Raw genomic sequence first — 17,899 nt, 5'->3', positions numbered from 1 at the left:
TCCCCATTCACTATCCCCTTATGGGACAACCTGAATTCCAATCGACTTGGCCTGTGCAATGATACTCTTGCACAATCCCGGCAGAGACAACCCCGATAATCTCATCTCCGAGTGTTTGATCTGAGCAATCTCATACACATGCTTCAACGAGACCTTGCCAACAGTCTCGTGGCCCGGGTTCATAGCGCCACGGATTCGGTTCTTGCGAGGTTCCACGTTGGCCGACTGCAATAAAAGCCAGGTCGTGGTTGGGGTGCGGAGGTCAAAGGTGAAGGAACGGTCTGGACGGACGGTGACACGCGCGGGGACTGGGACACCGGTGTTGATGTGTGCTGTTCGGGCATTAAACTCCTGTAGACAAGATCAGTCATTGGATATCGTAGCTGTTTCATCAAGTCGTCGTGTGTCTACCTTGCAGAAATCCATACTCTTAACACCTTTGCTACCCAGAGCTGGACCGACCGGGGGACTGGGACTCGCCTGTCCGGCGCCCACGATGAGCTTCACGATTTGATCCTTGGCCAATGCTTTCTTCGCCATGATGAAGGGAGTATCGTCGACCTAACGGAGGTGCTTGATTCAATTGGAGGGGGCTAGGCTTGTCTGCGTCTGGTGTTTAACCGCTTGTTGTCGGCGAAGTTTTTGTTTCCCCCGGCGGTTTGGCGTCTGTTTGTGCTGTTTGCACTGCGCCGACCGCAAGCGAGAGAGAAAAAGTGCCGGACGTCATATTAATGGATGCTGGATATGGGAGAAGCAGAGGACAAGCAGAGCTGATCGGCCTGACAGTTTGATAATCATTATCCATCGGTCCAATCGAGTATTGGTCCTATTCCTGTAAGCTCCTCTCCTCCACTCAGCTGGGCTCCCAGCCTTTGTCGCCTCACCTCCATCTAAACATCCGAGCCAGCCACTTGCATAGACCCAAAAGAGCTAAAGGGAAAGACACCCTTTGGGCCCCGCGCGCTATCGTTTTCCTCTTCCCGCAACTCTTCACCTTCTTCTGCCAAACAACAAACGAAGTCGTATATCTCCCAATCCACCTCTCTGTCCATCATGAACTGGTTCAAGTCGGCGTATGCATCTCCTGTGCTTTCTCCCAAGCTATCCTCATCATCTTACTGACCCACCGTATAGTCTGTCGAGCGTTGCGGGCACGCAGGAACCAATCTATGGCCCCGAAGCCATCCAGTCTGTCGCCCAACAGGCCCAGACAACCCCTTATAGTGTGCTCACCAAGGACGACCTGCGGTGGCGAGCCTACCAGTACACCAATGTTGAGACGCAGACCTTCTATGCCATGGCCGACAACGGCACTTTGGTCATGGTGCAGGTCATCTACAGCAACATTGTGTAAGTGCCTTGTTTTTGAAGCTTTGTTGCCCGACGCTACGTCCATCTTGCTGATTCGTTCTGAACTACAGCGGCATCCATACTACTGCCCAGTTCAACACTAAGATCTTTAACCTGAAAGGCGATGGCCCGCATAACTGGCACTCCGACCCCCTGTACAACTTCATGTTTGATGAGAGCATGCTTTCCTTTGGAGCGGACAACCTCTCTCTGACCCTCAGCGATGACGGCAACACATACACAATCAAGTCTGCTGTCAACGATGACAGCTTGGTCAACCTGACCTTTACCCGCTCTGCCCCGGGTTTCGTCATCGGTAAGGACGGTACCTCGTACTTCGGTACTGACCCGGCGAACCCGTGGGGTTCGATGAGCCATGCCTTCTGGCCTCGCTGCGCCGTCGAGGGAACCATCACCACCAAGGAACAGACCCATGACCTAAAGGGTCGAGGAATGTTCATCCATGCGCTTCAGGGAATGAAGCCCCACCACGCTGGTACGTTCTTTCTACACCTATGAGTATAACAATTCTGACCAGGAACAGCCGCGAGATGGAACTTTGTCAACCTCCAGACCCCAACACACACCGCCGTCATGATGGAGTACACCACCCCTCCCTCGTATGGCTCTACCAAGGTCAACGTCGGTGGTATTGTCACGGATAATGAAATCGTCTATGCCGGTATCACCAACTCAGCAACTCACACCGACACTGCTGAAGACCCCGACAGCCAGTGGCCAGAGCCCAAGTCGATCAAGTGGGTGTGGAATGGCAAGTCGGCGGACGAGAAGGAGGTTCACGCAGAGCTGGAAGGTCCCCTCGGCAAGAGACTGGATCGTATCGATGTCATGGCCGAGGTGCCGGGCTTCATTAAATCCATCGCGGGCAGCGTTGCTGGTACAAGACCATACATCTTCCAGGTTAGTTTACTCTTCTTTTTTAATAAGCAAATGACTCTAACATAGCCCAGTACTCTCCCCAAGAGAAGCTCTCCCTGAAGCTCAAGGTCGGCGATACCGAAACTACAGAGGAGGGATTCATGTTCTCCGAGGCTACTTTCATCTCGTAAACGAGCCCCCATGCATAGGAACCAAGCTCTGGGAACTCGTCGATGGCGTTTTTGAGTGTTTCTCTTTTTCTTATTGATTGATGCTATTCATACGCAACGCACACCGTGATTCCTCATAATCCACAGACCACTAAAGAATACTTAATGTTATTGAAATATATATAATTCTTTCCAAGTGAACAAACAATTAAAAAGAAATAAAAACTTTCTCCATCTTGCCGTCTTTCCTATTGTTTTCCCTGCCGGCCCTCTTTTCTTGAAATGAACCCAATTCACCAGCTACTACTGCCCCCTTATTATTCCCCAGCAACTCCATTCCAACTTCCCTATTGTTAATTCACTTGCTATCCTATTCCTATTCAACACAAACCAGACATGTCAGTGTTGTCGCTCTTGTGTTATTCGGCTGGGTATTTCTTAACCCCTAACTTTGTCTCTCGAAGTCTTCTTCTCTACAACACCCATCTCTTCCCATTTCGTTTGCCGTCTTCAACTTCTCATTCTTCTTCCTGATAATACCATCCACCCGGTTCTGAATAACTCCTTATCTACTACCAACTAACTCTACGCACTAATCGCACAAAATGGCCCCTCGCCTGCAGAACATCTTCCCCAAAAGACACCGGTGCGTTACCAAAAGCACTTCCCAGCCTGCGATATCCGAATCCCTTCATAAAAAAGCCTTTAGCTAACAGCAAATTTAGAAAGCTCCGTGATAACATCGCAGGGATCAGTAAGACTTCTTTCTTCAAATCAATTCCGTCTTTCCTAGCTAACAACCTCCCAGCAAGACCCGCCATCCGGTACGTGACCGAACACCCTGTGGAGCAGAAGATCTTCTTCCTAACCGGTTACTTATAGTCGTCTCGCTCGTCGGGGTGGTGTGATGCGCATCAAGAAAGAGATCTACGATGAGATTCGGGGAGTGCTGAAGGACCGTCTCCGTGAGGTAAGTAACCTACCTTACCTACCTTATAACACTTTCTGTGTCTGGTTATACATACCTCGAAAGCAAGAAGAACTGACAGTATCAGATTCTACGTCATGTCGTTTACATTCTCGAGTCTGCCCGGACCCCCAGCCATGAGCGAAAGGTAAGATATATTTAAACATGTTCTTCATTTGTTCTACCTAGTTAATGGGGGTTCGAAATAGGTTGTTACCACCCGAGATGTAAGTAGTCACCGACTATCTAACTATCATACGTGGGAATGTATTGAAAAACACCTGTACTAACATTGGCGTCTCTGACTGGATAGGTTGTTTATGCGCTTCAGAAGGTAAGCTCTTTTTCCCCTCTCAGGTTTCCAAACCAAATGCTCTAGTCCCAGCTACTGACTATTTATTTCCAAACTTAGATAGGTCATACGGTTTACGGATTTGCGGAGATCTGACTTACGCCCGCCTTTTATGCCTGACGACTTGATGAGAGATACCTTAGTTACGACCCATACCTTTACGTTTTTTGTCTTCTTTTTTTGTGCTGTCATATCGAGTCTCGGTAAAATGAGACGAGTCCCTGGTGGACAACCTAGCATGTGCCGATAGGAATGTGACATTATTTTGATGATTGAACCAGATGAATATCATACCATATGGTACATTGATCGACATAGACATACATATATCAGCTCATTTGTAGTGTATAAGAGAACATCCAAGATATGTAACAGGCTACGTAGTTGAGAAAAGATACAGGAAGTTGTAAGAAGAAGTCTAAAAAATAATACAAAAAAAGAGGGGAAGAGAGACTATATCCATCAACCTCCAAGGAGAGGTATATCCACCTTGTCATGTTGATATACAAGAAAATGCAAAATAAAAATCAATACAGTCAATAAACTCAAGCATCGACCATCAATTGCTCCCCTTCATCCAACAGGTTTGTCAACTTGGACAAATCAGAAATCATCTTCTTACCATGACCAACCAGCAACAACTTCTCCGCGTTGGCAGGCAGACCCAGGTATGTGGGTGGTTCGCGCTCAGGAAGGCGGTTAACCCATTCGACAAAGTCGCGGATGCTTGTTTCTCCAGGAAGGGCCAGGCAGTCATCTTTCTCGACGCCAGAGACCAATTTGTACTCGTCCTCAAAGGCGGCTGGAGTGAGGAAGCTGGTGACGAGACTCTCCAGCTGTTGGAAGTCTTCGCTGTCATCAATTTTACCACCATACATCTCTGTCACAAGGGTGCGGATCATGTCCCAAGGAAGTTTCTGAGGCGCAACGTTTGAGCGGCCTTGAGAAACGGTGTCAACCCACACATCGATGATGTAGGCAGAGCATTGGTACTGTAAAAAGCGTGTTAGCTGAATTCGTTAACTTTGAGTTTGAAAAAACTTACATCACTATCGTTGAACTCCCAGAATCCCTTCCAACCAAGGTTGGGAGCATACCGTAGACGTTCTTGGACGACGGCATGCAAGAAGCAGAGCAAGAGGTAGACACGGGCCTTTTCGACCGGAGGCTTGCCGGCCCTTACTGACAAAGAAGACAGGGAATCTTTCATGTTGGCGCGCACACCCGCAGGCTGTTCGTACATAAGCACGCGGGAAGCGCGGATCAGATTGACAGGAATCTTAGGACTAGATTCCATGGAAAGGAAGAGTCTGAAGTCTTTGTGCGGCTTGAGCGAGTCAAGTCTCTTTTCTAGACTCTGGAGCCAAGATGGAGCCAGATGCACGTTCTTGACCAACACCCAGGTGCCTGCCGCTGCAGCGTTGCTGATTGCCTTGTCGGCGCTCTGGAGACCTTCGTTGGAGCCCATTGCAATGTTGGCACAGGTTGCGTGTGTGCGCTCGACAAGCGCATCAACCTTGTAACTGGCATCGAAGCCCGGGCTTGAACTAAGAGAGATTGGCGTAGTCGCTGTGACTTGTTCCACAACGTCCTTCAGGTCGCTGCTTCCCTCAAACAACTCCCGACCGAAAACGGCTTCGATAAAGCGCTCAGCAGTGGGCACAAACCGATCCATTCTACACAGTTTCACAAGAAGGAGAGATCGGAGTAACTTGTCCAGATCAATTGTGTTCTCTTCCCAGATAGGAGGGACAGCATTTTCAGCAAGCTCTTCGCTGAGGAATTGGTCCCATTGTTCAGAAGACACGGCTGAAATAGTGGACTTGAAAAGCGACATGTTCGCGATACGGCTCATGACTTGATCGCGAAGTTCGGGGGTCGTCGACAGGTCTGTACCTTCTGATGATTCATCAAGGATGATGTCAATAATGCTCTTGTCCATCGCGAAGGGCACAGCTTGGGCGAGCAGCATGGCCAGTGTGATTCGATCCTTCTGGATCAACCCTAGCGAAGTTCGCTGATAGGTTGTAACGAACAGATCCCGAAGAATGATCTGAACGCGAGCGGAATGGTCTTTCTCTTGGGCAAGACGCTTGTTCTGATAAAGTACCGAGTTGAAGATGTCAACAAAGTACTGGAGAGAGAATTGGTAGAAATGATTGATGTGGTGAAGTTGCTCCAATACTGCAAACACAGCACTGCAGGCTCGGGCAATGATGCTGTAGTTGAGTGTGACATTTTCGACCTCAGTCATGACGCCCTCGGTTTCCGACATCTTCTTCGAAATTTCAGCGGCCTCCTTCTTAAGAGTCTCCAGAGTTTCGATGACATTGTCATCGTCAAGAATATTGCCACGGGACTCGTTCAATGCTTGCAAGAGACGCTTTTCAAGTTGACGCAAGTGAACCTTGAATTCTCCTTGCAATTTGACAAGGTTGGTACGTCGCTCATCCACATCAGGTCGCTCGAACTTCAGCACTTCGTTGAGCGACTGAGTTTGCAAACTGCTCTGCGTGACAGTAAAGTTGACGAAAGTGGTTCTACTGCACACATCTGGTGGGAACGATGCAGATGGGTCTCTAGTCGAAAGGAAGAGTTTGAACGAAGGAGAAAAGTCGATTTCCTGCTTGCCAAGCTGGATAAGAACACGTCCTCCAGTCTTCTGGTACTCCTTGTTGAGAACATGATTGAGGACGGGATCCAGATGTTCGGCATCCTGGATAAGAATTGGGTTTCCGAAACGCAAGGCACTCTCCAGTTGTTTGACGAAAGAGTCGTCCAAAAAGCTTGTAACCGTGAGCTTTCTCTCCGTGCTTTCCTTCTGCAAGAACTCGGTGACGCGACCAGAGGGGTCGATGATCAGAGGGTATCTGTTGAACCGCTTCAAGACAATGGCGTTTTCGGTGCAAAGATCGTCGACTGGCAGCGAGTGGTCTTGCCAAGTCAGGCGCTCATCGGCATTCGACAGGTACTCCGTGATGGGGTTGTGTGGTTTGAAGCTGATGCCGGACTGGGCCAGCTGAGTGACCCAGTCATCCACCATTGCCTTTCGGAATTGCTGATCGTAGAAACCAGCGTAGGCAAGGAATGCAGACGCAATGAGGACATCACCCACAAGAGTGCTGATTTGAGTTTCGAATGACTTGCTGCCCTCCTCCCATCGGCCACGCTCAGACGACAGACTGTCGAGTAGCCGTACACTTCTGTCGACCTTGAATTGCACTCTGGACATCTCGGTCTTGATGGCCTGGGTCTCGCTAATGAGCGCTGCATACTCGGCCTTGTATGTGGAGATACTGGCTTCGAGGTCCTGGATTGTGTTTTCAATAGCCTGGGCTTCCGCTTTGGTCTGCAAGGCTTGCTCCTCGAGCTGGTCAACCTCTTCACGAAGAGGCCCAACCCTGTCCAAGATTGCAGAATAGTTGACTTGTGCTTCGACCCACTGAACCAAAGGACCACAGGCCTTACTGGCACGGTTAACTCTTTCGTAGGTGAAGTCCTCCTTGGACAGGAACTCGTTCTGCATCTTGATTCGGTGGCTCCGAGTCATCTGGCGTTCATTGTCGTAGTTCACAATACTGGCAATGAAATCATCCTTTCGTACAATACCCTGGATAGTCTTCCAACTATCGACCTTGTGTCCAAGCAGAGTGCAGACGGCTTCCAGAGCAAGACGAACACTGGCTGGGGGATTGCCCATAGAACGAACTTCAGTGAGATGTTGACGCTTAATGTTGCTGACACTCTTCTGGGCATCCAGAACAGCAGGCTCGGCTCTGGCAAGGTCATTCAGCACAACCTCCTTTCGAGTGGCTACTTCTTGTTCTTGTTTCTCTAGCGCTGCCTGAACCTCAAGCGAGACGGATTTCCGTTGCTCTGCCTCCCGCTGATCGGCAACCATGCGTTGCAGTTTCTCGTTGGCCTCGGTATCTTTCTTCTCGAGCTGAGTCTTCTTCTGTGCAAGACTAGCGCGAAGATCGCTGACTTTGTCCACGGTATCCCTGAGCTTCTCAAGACCAACATTCAAGTGCCTCTGCTGTTCTTCGAGGTCCTCACGCTTTTCATTGAACAGTCTCACATATTGAGCAACAAAGTCAAGGTAATGGCGAGGAGTCAGATAAGTAGTCCTGCCCTGTTGCTTCTGCAGACGTTGGTTGAATTTCTGCAACGAGTAGTGAATGTAGACCATTGAGTTCACGACCGTTTCTCTGTGCGATGCCGGAAGACTCAATTCACGGTAGGCCACCGGAATACTGTCAGGGGCAACAAAGTTTGGCTTGTCCAGATCAACCGACTGTGTTAGTTCAGAGCCGACCTGGAAAAGGGCTTGGTCGGACCAGTCGCCCATCCAGTTGAGAACACAACGGTTGAACAGTGCAGGACTAGTGGCAGCCTTCGACGACAGCCCTTCTTCAGGCGGGTTCATCGTAAAGACAACGTGAAGGTTTCGGACAATCTGTTGCGTGAACCACTTGTAGAGCTCTTCTTGCGAGTCAAGAAGGAGACCCTGTCGCTGTGCACCCTCCTTACAGGCAGTCATCAAGGAGGAGAACTCATCTCCCTCGAAAAGACCGGGGACTTCAGCGTTGGCAAGGAGAGTATTCATGCGCTCAAGGAAACCAGAGTCAAGAACGTTAGATTCGTCCATAATGAAACAAATCTTTTCGCCCTTACATCCTGCCCGACGAAGGACGCTTCTCAAATCATCGTCGAAATCTTCCGAAGAGTATTTTCCGTGGACCTTGATCTGGAAGACCTTGAGACCGTTCATCCAGGCGACAAAGCGGGACAATGTAGTCTTTCCACTTCCGCTAACTCCAATCAGAATAAGATGACCTTGAGGCTGTCGGAATACTCGGTCGATACGCAGTGCATGCTCCAGGACGTCGTTGAACAGCACAAGAGGAACATCTACTTCTTCTTCGCAGAAAGTCTTGAGACGTGCCTTGACAAAGTCACGGAGTTGCTCTTGTTCGACTGGCACGTAGTTCTTAGACAGCCAGTTCGAGAACAAGATAGGTCCCTTAAGGGCTTGCTCGTCATCAATCGTGGGGAAATGTTCCAAGGCAATGCGGCGAACTGCATCAGCTGTCCAGTTCCTTTCATCTTCGGCGACCAGTCTATCGGAGAAAAGACGCAGAGCCTCGTGTGCCCAAATACGCACCAGCCCTTCGACCGAGAGGCTCTCGAGCGGTTTGATTGCTTCATAGACACCACGAACCCATCTAGTAAGTTCACGAGGCGAGTACACGTAATGAGGCTGAATCTTCGCAGTGAATCTAGTCTGGGATTCCAAGTAGAATTGCACCATGGCTTTCGTAAGTGACTCAGCGTACCCACGCAACAACGGAATGATCTTGAGGACAGCAGAGTTGAATGTGCCATATATCTGAGTGAGAGAAAGCTCTCCGGGGTAATCAACCATGATCAAGGGCGAATGGCGCAAGAATCGCTCGCCCATCGGCGTACGTCCAGCATCAGTGGGAGGGTTACAAGCACCAACGAACTGGATGCGGTCCAAGGTAACCCAAGTCCTGTCGGACGTCCTCCAGAAGCCATTCTGCTCGACAAGCTGTCTCAGGAAGGAAATGGCTCGCTGGGTTCCGTAGTGATCGGGGGCGGGAAGGTTTATTTCGTCGCAGAAGAGAACCAACCATCGTCCAATCTGGTTGGGGGACATAACAACACCATTCAGAGTCTTCTTGTATTCGCAGTATTGCTCGAAAGTCTTGATCAAAAGATCGGGGGTGGTGGCACTGGAGAAATTGAGACCGACAACCTCCATATTCGGGAGTTTTCTGAGAGCAGCAAACAATGTCATCGTCTTACCCGATCCAGGAGGACCGCAAAGTAACAAAGGCTTATGCTCAGCGAGCCATGAGTAGAGAACATCTTCGTGGCGAACAGTATCCACTGTCGGAATAACCACATCGGTCTGCGTAATGGAGTGGGTGTTGATTTCGATGGAGGGCACCTGTGACTGCCAGCTTGTCCATTCAGCTTTGGGAAGCGTGATGTCAAAGTCGATCAAAGAGGATTCATTATAAGGCGGCAATTCAATAGTGGACAGGGCCGACACAGATTGCCCGAAGGATTGACGGTCTGCCAATGGACAGTCTCCAGTAAATGACCAAACAAGGGCAAGAAGGAGCTTCTTGGAAATATAGGACTCTATCTGCTCGGAGTCAAGTGGGAAGTCCACATGCTGGATGTTGTACTCGAGAACATTTCGGCAGGCCTTGTTCAAAAGACTGAACAAAGTGTTGAGACCGCGAATCTCGGTGAAATCCATGATATGGTTGTACTTCTTTGCCTCGCTGAGGGCGTTCATCACAAGTCCATCGGTTTGCAAGAGGTGCTTGAGGATCGTTGAAAGCATTTCCTGAGAGTCCTGGGTCTTGATTGCTGCTTGTCCTGCAGGAGCACTGTCATCATCGAGGTCTTCGAAGGTCTTTGTCCTAAGTGACTCGACATAGTTTGTAATCATCATAGAGGGCGTAACAGTATCCTCGTTAAACCAAACCATACCGCAACGACTGACCGTAGCCAGGGTGGCGTATTTAAGACTTTCGACTTCAAACATTATGCGAACATTGGGGGGTAAGTTGAGACGCTCTCCGTTGGGAAGGGTAAGGAGCTTGTTATCGTCAAGAACACTGTTCAGGTTCTCAACCCATTCGGGATCAACGTCACCATCGAAAACAATCCAGTGTCGCTTCGAGTCCTCTCCTCGAAGATTATCCACAATCTTTCTCAAAATACCAGTAAACAGACCATCTGTCCATTCTCTGGTTGTGCTGTCAAGGTTACCGTAGAGTGCCTCCTTGGACATGACCTTGGAGTCGATGATGTGAGAAACACCTTCAACGCCCTCAATGCGCTGCAAGGCCTGGAGAAGGATTTTCCATGCAGCAGATTTACCGGATCCAGATTTTCCAACCATCATGACACCGTGGTGAATGGTCTGGATTTGATGAAGCTGGAGCGCCTTGTTGATCCACATCTCGCTGTCGACGTAATGTTGCTCTTCAGCGATCTCACGGATGGCCGCGGTGAGCTTGTCAAAGTTGGCTCGCACATACTCCACGCCAGGGAAGTCCTGTGTTTGAATCTCCAGCATCCTCTCAACATCATCTCGGACCAGTTTGGGGGCGATGGTCTCTCGAAGACTCTGTACGATGATTTGAGGTTCGACAACTTCGTCTGGGCCCAAGTCACTGTCGGAAGTGGCAATTCGAGTGCGCTTGAGACCACCGGAACTAACCAAAACACTCTTCAAGGCACGAAGACCAAAGTCATAGTGCGCCTGCTTCGACAATTTAGCGGCGCAGTGGTCGAAGAAGGGCACTGTCTGCTTCGACAAGGGCTTGGCCTGCTTGAAACCTTGCGAGAAAAGCATAACCTCCGCAATGAGTTCCTTGTCAGGTTTGGACATAGCCACACTTCTAAAGAGCTTCTTCAAGTTATCGGGCAGGTTGGAACGTCCTGCATATCCAGGGTTCATTGTGATGAAAATTCCAGTGTTAGGGTTGACAGAAAGTCGTCTTCCAACCAAGTCAATTTGGGACTTCTCGTCGTCTTCTCCATTCTTCAGACCAATTTGGATATTCTGGATCTGTTGGGAAACAGCAGACAAGATTCTCTCTTCCAAACGGTTAAATTCGTCAAAGCAACCCCATGCTCCAACCTGACAGATACCAAGGAAAATTCGGCCCATTGCCTGGAAATCGAAAGTGTCATCACAACAGAAGACAAGAGTAAAGCGGCCAAGTTGGAGACCCAATGCCTTGACGGATTCTGTTTTTCCTGTACCAGCGGGACCATAGGGAGAGCCACCAAGTCTCTGACACAAGGCTTGAGTAAGCGTCAGGAAGCAGCGATCAGTAAGAGGGGTGCGGACGAGGCGTTCTGGAACACCCAGGTACTCAAAACCGTAGTTCAGCTTGGCATTTGCCATGTGAACGTACAACCTTTGCAGGTAGTCGGCTTCGGGGTTGAAGACGTAACGCATTTGAAGGAGCCACAGGTAGTGCATTGGGGTTGTAGCATTGAACTTGATGAGCTTGGAGATGACATCTCGTTGGTGGACGAATTCTGTAATCATATGCTCACACTTCTTTCTACTGATGGAGTCCAAATCACCAAGGACAGTAGCGGCAAGCAGTTCGAGGAGTCTGACCTGAGCATCATACAAAGCGGGGAGATTAGTGCCCTCGTTCTCCAAAGACTTCTGTACCACATTTGTCCACACGGCTTGACTGGCAAGAACAACAATCTGAGCTGGGTAGTTGGCAAGGAAGTCGTTGAAAGCCGTTTGGTCGACTTCAGCCGCATTGTAAAGGCCATCAAACTGCTCAACGGCTTCACCAAGAAGCTCCGCCAGTGTCAATTTCATGTTGCTTTCGAGTGCGCTCAACCAGTCGTTGATTCTAGGGGTCTTGACAAGATTGACTTCCTTCTTGAGACGGACTTCTTCGCCCTCTTTAGACGTAAATCCAACAATGTTGTTTTCATCATCCATCAGGAGCCCGGAAAGACCGGCGAACATTTTCTTGAAGTGCTTGGCGACACGCAAGACATCATTTGCGTTACCAATGATTTCAAGCAGGTCTTCATCACCAACGAAGTAGAAACGGGGGAAAGAGATACGTTCACGCTCCAGGTACTCTCCCAATGCTTTCTGAATCTTATTGAGCAGCTCGGCCAATCTCTCCAATGACTTTTGCACTCCGTTGATGGCCAACACATCTAACACGAAAGGCGATTTGTAAACCTTCTTCATCACAGCAAAGAATTCCGAGTTGATGTTCTGGAAGCGACTGGACTCCAGAGGAAGGAGGTGCTTGATATCGGCATTGCCCGTGAAAACACCCTCAAGGTAAACCCATTGTCTCTGGACATCGATCCATACATCGAAGAGAACATGAACTCTGTTTAGCTTATCTTCCCAAGAAGATGCCTCCTCTTCGAATTCTTTGTAGTATGGGGAGTGCCTCATGGCTTGCAGAGAATTCAAGTTCTCACTGCATTTCGCAAACAGGTCGTCGAATCCACGGATGAGGCGACACTTGTTCTGGTAGTTGACAAGGTCCAGCGAGTAGTTCTGCCATGTTTCACGAACAGACTTCAAGAACTCCTCTAGGGCCATCTCACCCTGAGCTTGGGCAATGATATTGCGGATGACCGTCTCGCTAGTAGCAAGCTGGAGATCCCATACGTCTCCAAGAGTAAGAGAAACGAAGGAGAACCTCTTGCCCGGTTTCAGAGCCTTGTAAATCTTCTGCCAGTGCCTCTCCCGAACTGCTTCAGATTTCATATCAGAAAGCAGGGGGTTAACCTTAAGTAGCTGGCGAAGTACATTTTGGATGTGTTCGAAAGCGGCGTACTGGCGCATTCTACTCGGCATCTCCTTTGTCATCTTGATCAAGCCATCGATAGACTGGCGAAGCTTTCTGGGTTGCACGCTAGTCCACAGACCGTCCCTAAGATCATGAAGACTCTTCCAGATAGTCGACAACGCCGCCCAGACGGACATGAAGTCCTGGACTTCTTCCAAGATTGCAGGCAGAGAAGATTCAGTGCTTGCAGGAAGATCAAGGGCTTCCTTTGCCTTGGATACCATCTCAAATTCAGACTGGAGAGCTTCAAGGCGGGACTGGAAGAAGCTCAGTGTCCGCGATGCTTCATCAGGTGGAATGGTACCAGACACTGGCTTTTCATCATTCCATTGGCCAATAATCTCAGTAATCTTGTCGCTGATAACTTTATCTTCGGCAGTGATCTTTGCACGAAGACCCTCAGTTTGGTCCTGGACGATCTTGCTCTTCCGTGCGAGCAACTCATTGAGGGCGGCCCATTCGCCATCGACATTCTCGACATGTAGCCAGTCACTTGGGAACTGATAACGCTGGCGCGCGAGCGTGGCCTGGCCTTGTCGGAACAGGTCAACTTCTGGTTCCCAAACCTTAGCCTTGCGCTTGCATTGCTGGACAATTGTAATGAAAGAGACTGCGTGTGCCGTTGAAGAAGCTTCCAAAGTCTGCCCTTCCAAATCACGTCGTGCAGAAGCGATCTCGGAGTGAACCTCTCTCATGCGGCCTCCAAGTTTCGATCCGAATTTCAAAAGAATTTCATGTTGCCACTGGTCGTACTTGGCGTTAACCCTTGTCTGCACTTGTTCGTAGTCGATCTTGATGTTGCCAAATGAGCGGCTGACCTCAGAAGTATCAAAGGTAGCACGGCTCTTTCTGATTTCTTGGAGCAGCTGGAGCCATTGGGATAGATCATCACCCAAGATATCATAGACATTATCGGACTGCAGATCCCAAAGCGACTGGAACTGCAACCATTTGTCGACGTATGCGGATACTTCCTTCAGTCTAGCTTCCACTGCGTTGTAAACTTGGTTGAGCTCATTGGTGCAGTGCTGGGGGAGAGTTGCAAAGCAAGATTCGGACAGGTGAACCTTTTGCACGTCGATAGAAATCTGGTACCGAGATGATTTGATCTTCTCTAGATTGCAAATAACGCCCAACCAGTGATCGAATTGCGAGAACCAGCTTGCGCGGGCAAATTGCAGCGGTGGGTCAAGATGAAGCACTTGGTTGCGCATTGAGATTTCGTGGATTAGCTCAGGGAATTCGATGTTGTAGGCCACAGCCTCTGGTTCGCCCGGTGCTGGGTACTGGGTTCCAATCGAGGTTTGCGTGTTTTGTTGTTCGTTCTTCGCTTCTTGGAAGGCTGCGATCCACTCGCGAATGGCACGGTGGAGGCGCTCGCGAAGAATCAACTCGATCTTCTGGTTCAGGTTGGCGACCCAATATCCAAGGTTGACATAGTTCTCCAGGTTAAGCTTGTCAACGGCAACCTGGATAGTATCCAGGCGCTGCTTGAAAGCGGCGGCATCATAAGGGCATGTTTTCAATTCATGGATCGATTTCTGAATGTTTTCATTGATCGAGGCCAGGACAGCGGTCTTAGATTGGAGAACCGATGCTGAGCCAGCAAATTCACGGACAAATTGAACGTGCTTGCTCTCGCCTCTGCTGGGGATGGTGGAATCAATTGCGCCGTTAGCCAGGGCTGATTGCTTGACATGAAGCTCATATGAGTGGACAAAGGACTCCCATCTGAGAGGGATACCCTTGACGATCATGCCCTGCGCGTCATTCAGATATCCATTCAACAGGATCGCGACCTCCGTCATAGAAGCAATCGAGCGATTTGTTTGCAACAACGTTCGGACACTCTCCATCAAGCTGATTGCATACGGGTACACTCGCTTTGCCTCCTTGGATATGTTGCTGACGGCATGGGGCACCTGGAAATTGAGCCAGATAAGATTTCTGACTTCCTTGAAGAGGGCGATGATCTGGGCATCGAAGTTGACAGTAAGCTCCAAAGAGTTTCCTGCAGCACGGTTCCGCACAACATTGAATAATCGTCCAGATATGGTAATGTGCCGCCTTTGCACATCGTGCAGCCATGATTCGAAAACCGGCCGAGTATCAAGCTTCTTGCGGAACAGGTTGCCCTCGGCTTGGAGTTTCTGGCCCTCGGAATGCAAGTGCCAATCCTCTCCAAGAACGTCCTCGACTTTTCGCATGTAACCATCAAGCTGTCGTTCGATCTGACGAGCCCAAACGATCGCACCAGAAACGGGAGGGAGGTCACGCAATTGGGCCATGGCGTGAGCCTCGGAGTGGCCATACTGTTGCTTGAACCGTTCATGCAAGGCAGTGATATCCTGCTTCACATTTTCGATGAGCTGCGTTTGGTACTCGCCAATAGCACCACGAATCTTGGGGCGGACCAAAAGGGCGTTGAACTTCGAGAAGACACGGAACATCTCATTGGCGTTCTTTGCGGTAGCAAGGCGATCTCTGAGGCGAGCGATGATAGAATTCTCGACGCGGGACGTACGCTCGTTGTAGGCAATCTCCTCCTGGATCCAAAGCTGGGTTCCTTCAGACGATACATCAAGCACATCCACATTCTTGAGAGCGGCGTATGCTTGAGCGACTTCCTCGACAGCATCCACATCGCCGATTTCCTCAACAATCACAGCACCGTCGGAGCCAGTCCCGGTGGCCGTATCTCCAGATGAGGAACTCTTTGGACCAAGAACATTGACAATCGTTTTTTGAAGCTGCTCGTGGTTAACTCTGAATGTGTTGATGTACTTCAATCTTTCTTGGGTCTTCTCGTGTCGCGCAGCAATCTTGATGGGAATGAATTTCTCATTACGACGTCTTGTTGACTCACGAGCGACATTGGTGAACTCTTTAAGGTTCTCATCCCATGTCCGCCAGATCGCGCCAGCCGTCTTCATCAACGAACGGAACTCACGGTAATCCAAATGCAAAATCGTTCGGCCATGAAGCAGGGAATGAATCTGCGAGTCGAGATCGCCAGAGATGGCTTCAACAAGTGCGAGGGCTCGCTTGATGGGGTACGGGCAAATCTTCAGCTTCTTATTGAGATGGTTGAAGATCAGACCAAGGGATTCCTGGACTTTCTGTAGTGTAGTCGCAGATAGAAGCTCATCTAAGGGAAAGTCTCGCATAAGCTGGTTGTATTTCTGGACCAAATCAGTGGCCTCGCGCAGACCAGTGTCAGCCACGAAACTGAGAGTCGCTTGGTAACGCTTGGCATGACGAAGGATGTCCATGGTCAATTGGACACCATCACCACGCAGTTGCTTTTCAATTCCCTCCAAAGCAGTTTCCATGGACAGCCAGAAATTAATCTCTTGCGCCGCTGATCCGCTGTCAGCGTCACGAGACATCTTCGTGATTGTCTGGATAGATCTGATCCAGGCATTGACATTATTTTGAATGCTGTTTATAAAAGCACTATTTTCGAGAATTGTAGAGGGAATCAGCTCTACAGAGGGCTTGACTCCTCGCGACTCCGCCTCATCCAATGCAGCTTGGACGACTTCGTGGAGCGGCAGGTTCAAAGCCGGAATCTCGACATTCTGTTGCAAATGCAAAAGACCAAGCTCCAGCTCTGCAAACTTCTTCTTCGTTCCTGGAACACCCGTCTTGACTTCCGTGTCCGTCCTCGGCTTGGAACCACCGACCACATCTTGGTTGCGTGTGTAAGCCTCAAAGTAGGGGCTCAACCCATGATGTACCAGCAAGTGCAAAATCTCATATGGCGACATGGAACCACCTTGTTGGGCTTGGGAATTATTAAGCGATGCCAGTCCGGGAAGGTTCATTACTTGGATTTGAGACTGTATGGGAAGCGTGGGATCAATGGCGGTGGGGCGTTTGATAAAGGCTACGGACGCGACCGTAGTTGACGACGAGGAGATTTCAGCGGAGAGATTGTAAATATACTGGACAGACGATGCTGGTAGTAAATAATCAGTATGGGAGCTCTCACCCTGCAAATATCATAGCCTTCATACCTTGACCATCCTCTGTTCCATTCGCCTCTTCGGAGGCTACAAGATCCTTCTGCACATACAGGGCGACCTGCGACTCTGAAGCAAATCGCGTACACCGTTGTACAGTCTCACTGTACTTTGTCTTGGACAGCAAACTGCCAGTACTTTCCAGCTCGGTTTTCAGAGCTCCCAAAGTCACCTGCAGCACCTCCGTCAAGTATTGTATGATAGCGTTCGAATCCACCAACGAGGCCTGTCCTGGTGTCGCAACACCATTGGACACCCCTGGAGTTGCGACCTCCATATCCATTATTGTTTATCAACAGCGATCCGCAAGAACCATCGAGGATCGGGTATTAACAAATCGTGGCTTTGTCGCAGGCTATCCGTAAAATGCAGCGAAACGCGCCGTCCGCCTGGGATGCTGAGAAGGGACAACGAGGCGAGATAAGAAGCTAGAAGGAGCGATAAGGTTGAAGAGGATAAAGGAGAGAAAAAGAACAGTCGGTTGGTAAACAGAGAGCGGTGGATCAGAAATTCATGATTCACTCTCAGAGCAGCTAGCTGACAACCAACAACCGTCGCAGTGGGACGCGGCGGGCATGTTTCTGTCGGTCTACTTCAGGGGTGCTGGCGCTAGGCCAGGAAGGGGATAGCGTCTAACGGGCGCTCCCATGTGACATCCATGGCTCAACGTCGTTCCTGGACCGTTCTTATACCTACATGGACCAAGAAGCAAGGGGTCTGTCGTTATTATTAAGGGATGGTCCTTATTCTACTTCATG

General features: G+C 49.6%; 4 protein-coding genes across 4 annotated transcripts; 2 read left to right on the top strand and 2 right to left on the bottom strand.

Moving 5' to 3' along the window:
- Nucleotides 1-18: 18 nt before the first annotated feature.
- Nucleotides 19-540, bottom strand: ASPWEDRAFT_170714 (mitochondrial 54S ribosomal protein uL11m; the record flags this gene model as incomplete). The annotated part of the gene is made up of 2 exons (XM_040830665.1): nt 19-351; nt 412-540. 2 exons carry the CDS (start codon nt 538-540, stop codon nt 19-21), a joined length of 462 nt encoding a protein of 153 aa, XP_040690904.1.
- Nucleotides 541-1,053: 513 nt separating this feature from the next.
- On the top strand, nt 1,054-2,420 carry ASPWEDRAFT_50482 (survival factor 1 family protein; the record flags this gene model as incomplete). The annotated part of the gene is made up of 5 exons (XM_040837448.1): nt 1,054-1,073; nt 1,135-1,350; nt 1,422-1,846; nt 1,895-2,271; nt 2,322-2,420. 5 exons carry the CDS (start codon nt 1,054-1,056, stop codon nt 2,418-2,420), a joined length of 1,137 nt encoding a protein of 378 aa, XP_040690903.1.
- A 584-nt stretch (nt 2,421-3,004) lies between these two features.
- On the top strand, nt 3,005-3,814 carry ASPWEDRAFT_170712 (histone H4; the record flags this gene model as incomplete). The annotated part of the gene is made up of 8 exons (XM_040830664.1): nt 3,005-3,045; nt 3,125-3,153; nt 3,208-3,223; nt 3,282-3,369; nt 3,455-3,514; nt 3,576-3,593; nt 3,680-3,700; nt 3,779-3,814. 8 exons carry the CDS (start codon nt 3,005-3,007, stop codon nt 3,812-3,814), a joined length of 309 nt encoding a protein of 102 aa, XP_040690902.1.
- A 337-nt stretch (nt 3,815-4,151) lies between these two features.
- Nucleotides 4,152-17,549, bottom strand: ASPWEDRAFT_444574 (dynein heavy chain). The gene is made up of 3 exons (XM_040836269.1): nt 17,136-17,549; nt 4,764-17,077; nt 4,152-4,710 (listed from the first exon to the last, which is right to left on the bottom strand). The coding sequence occupies exons 1-3, from the start codon at nt 17,422-17,424 to the stop codon at nt 4,264-4,266; spliced, it is 13,050 nt and encodes a 4,349-aa protein (XP_040690901.1). The 5' UTR covers nt 17,425-17,549; the 3' UTR covers nt 4,152-4,263.
- Between the last annotated feature and the right edge of the window lie 350 nt (nt 17,550-17,899).

The sequence above is a fragment of the Aspergillus wentii genome (assembly GCF_001890725.1).
Source record: "Aspergillus wentii DTO 134E9 unplaced genomic scaffold ASPWEscaffold_3, whole genome shotgun sequence".
Lineage (NCBI taxonomy): Eukaryota > Fungi > Ascomycota > Eurotiomycetes > Eurotiales > Aspergillaceae > Aspergillus > Aspergillus wentii.
This window is presented reverse-complemented; position numbering and strand designations above follow the sequence as displayed.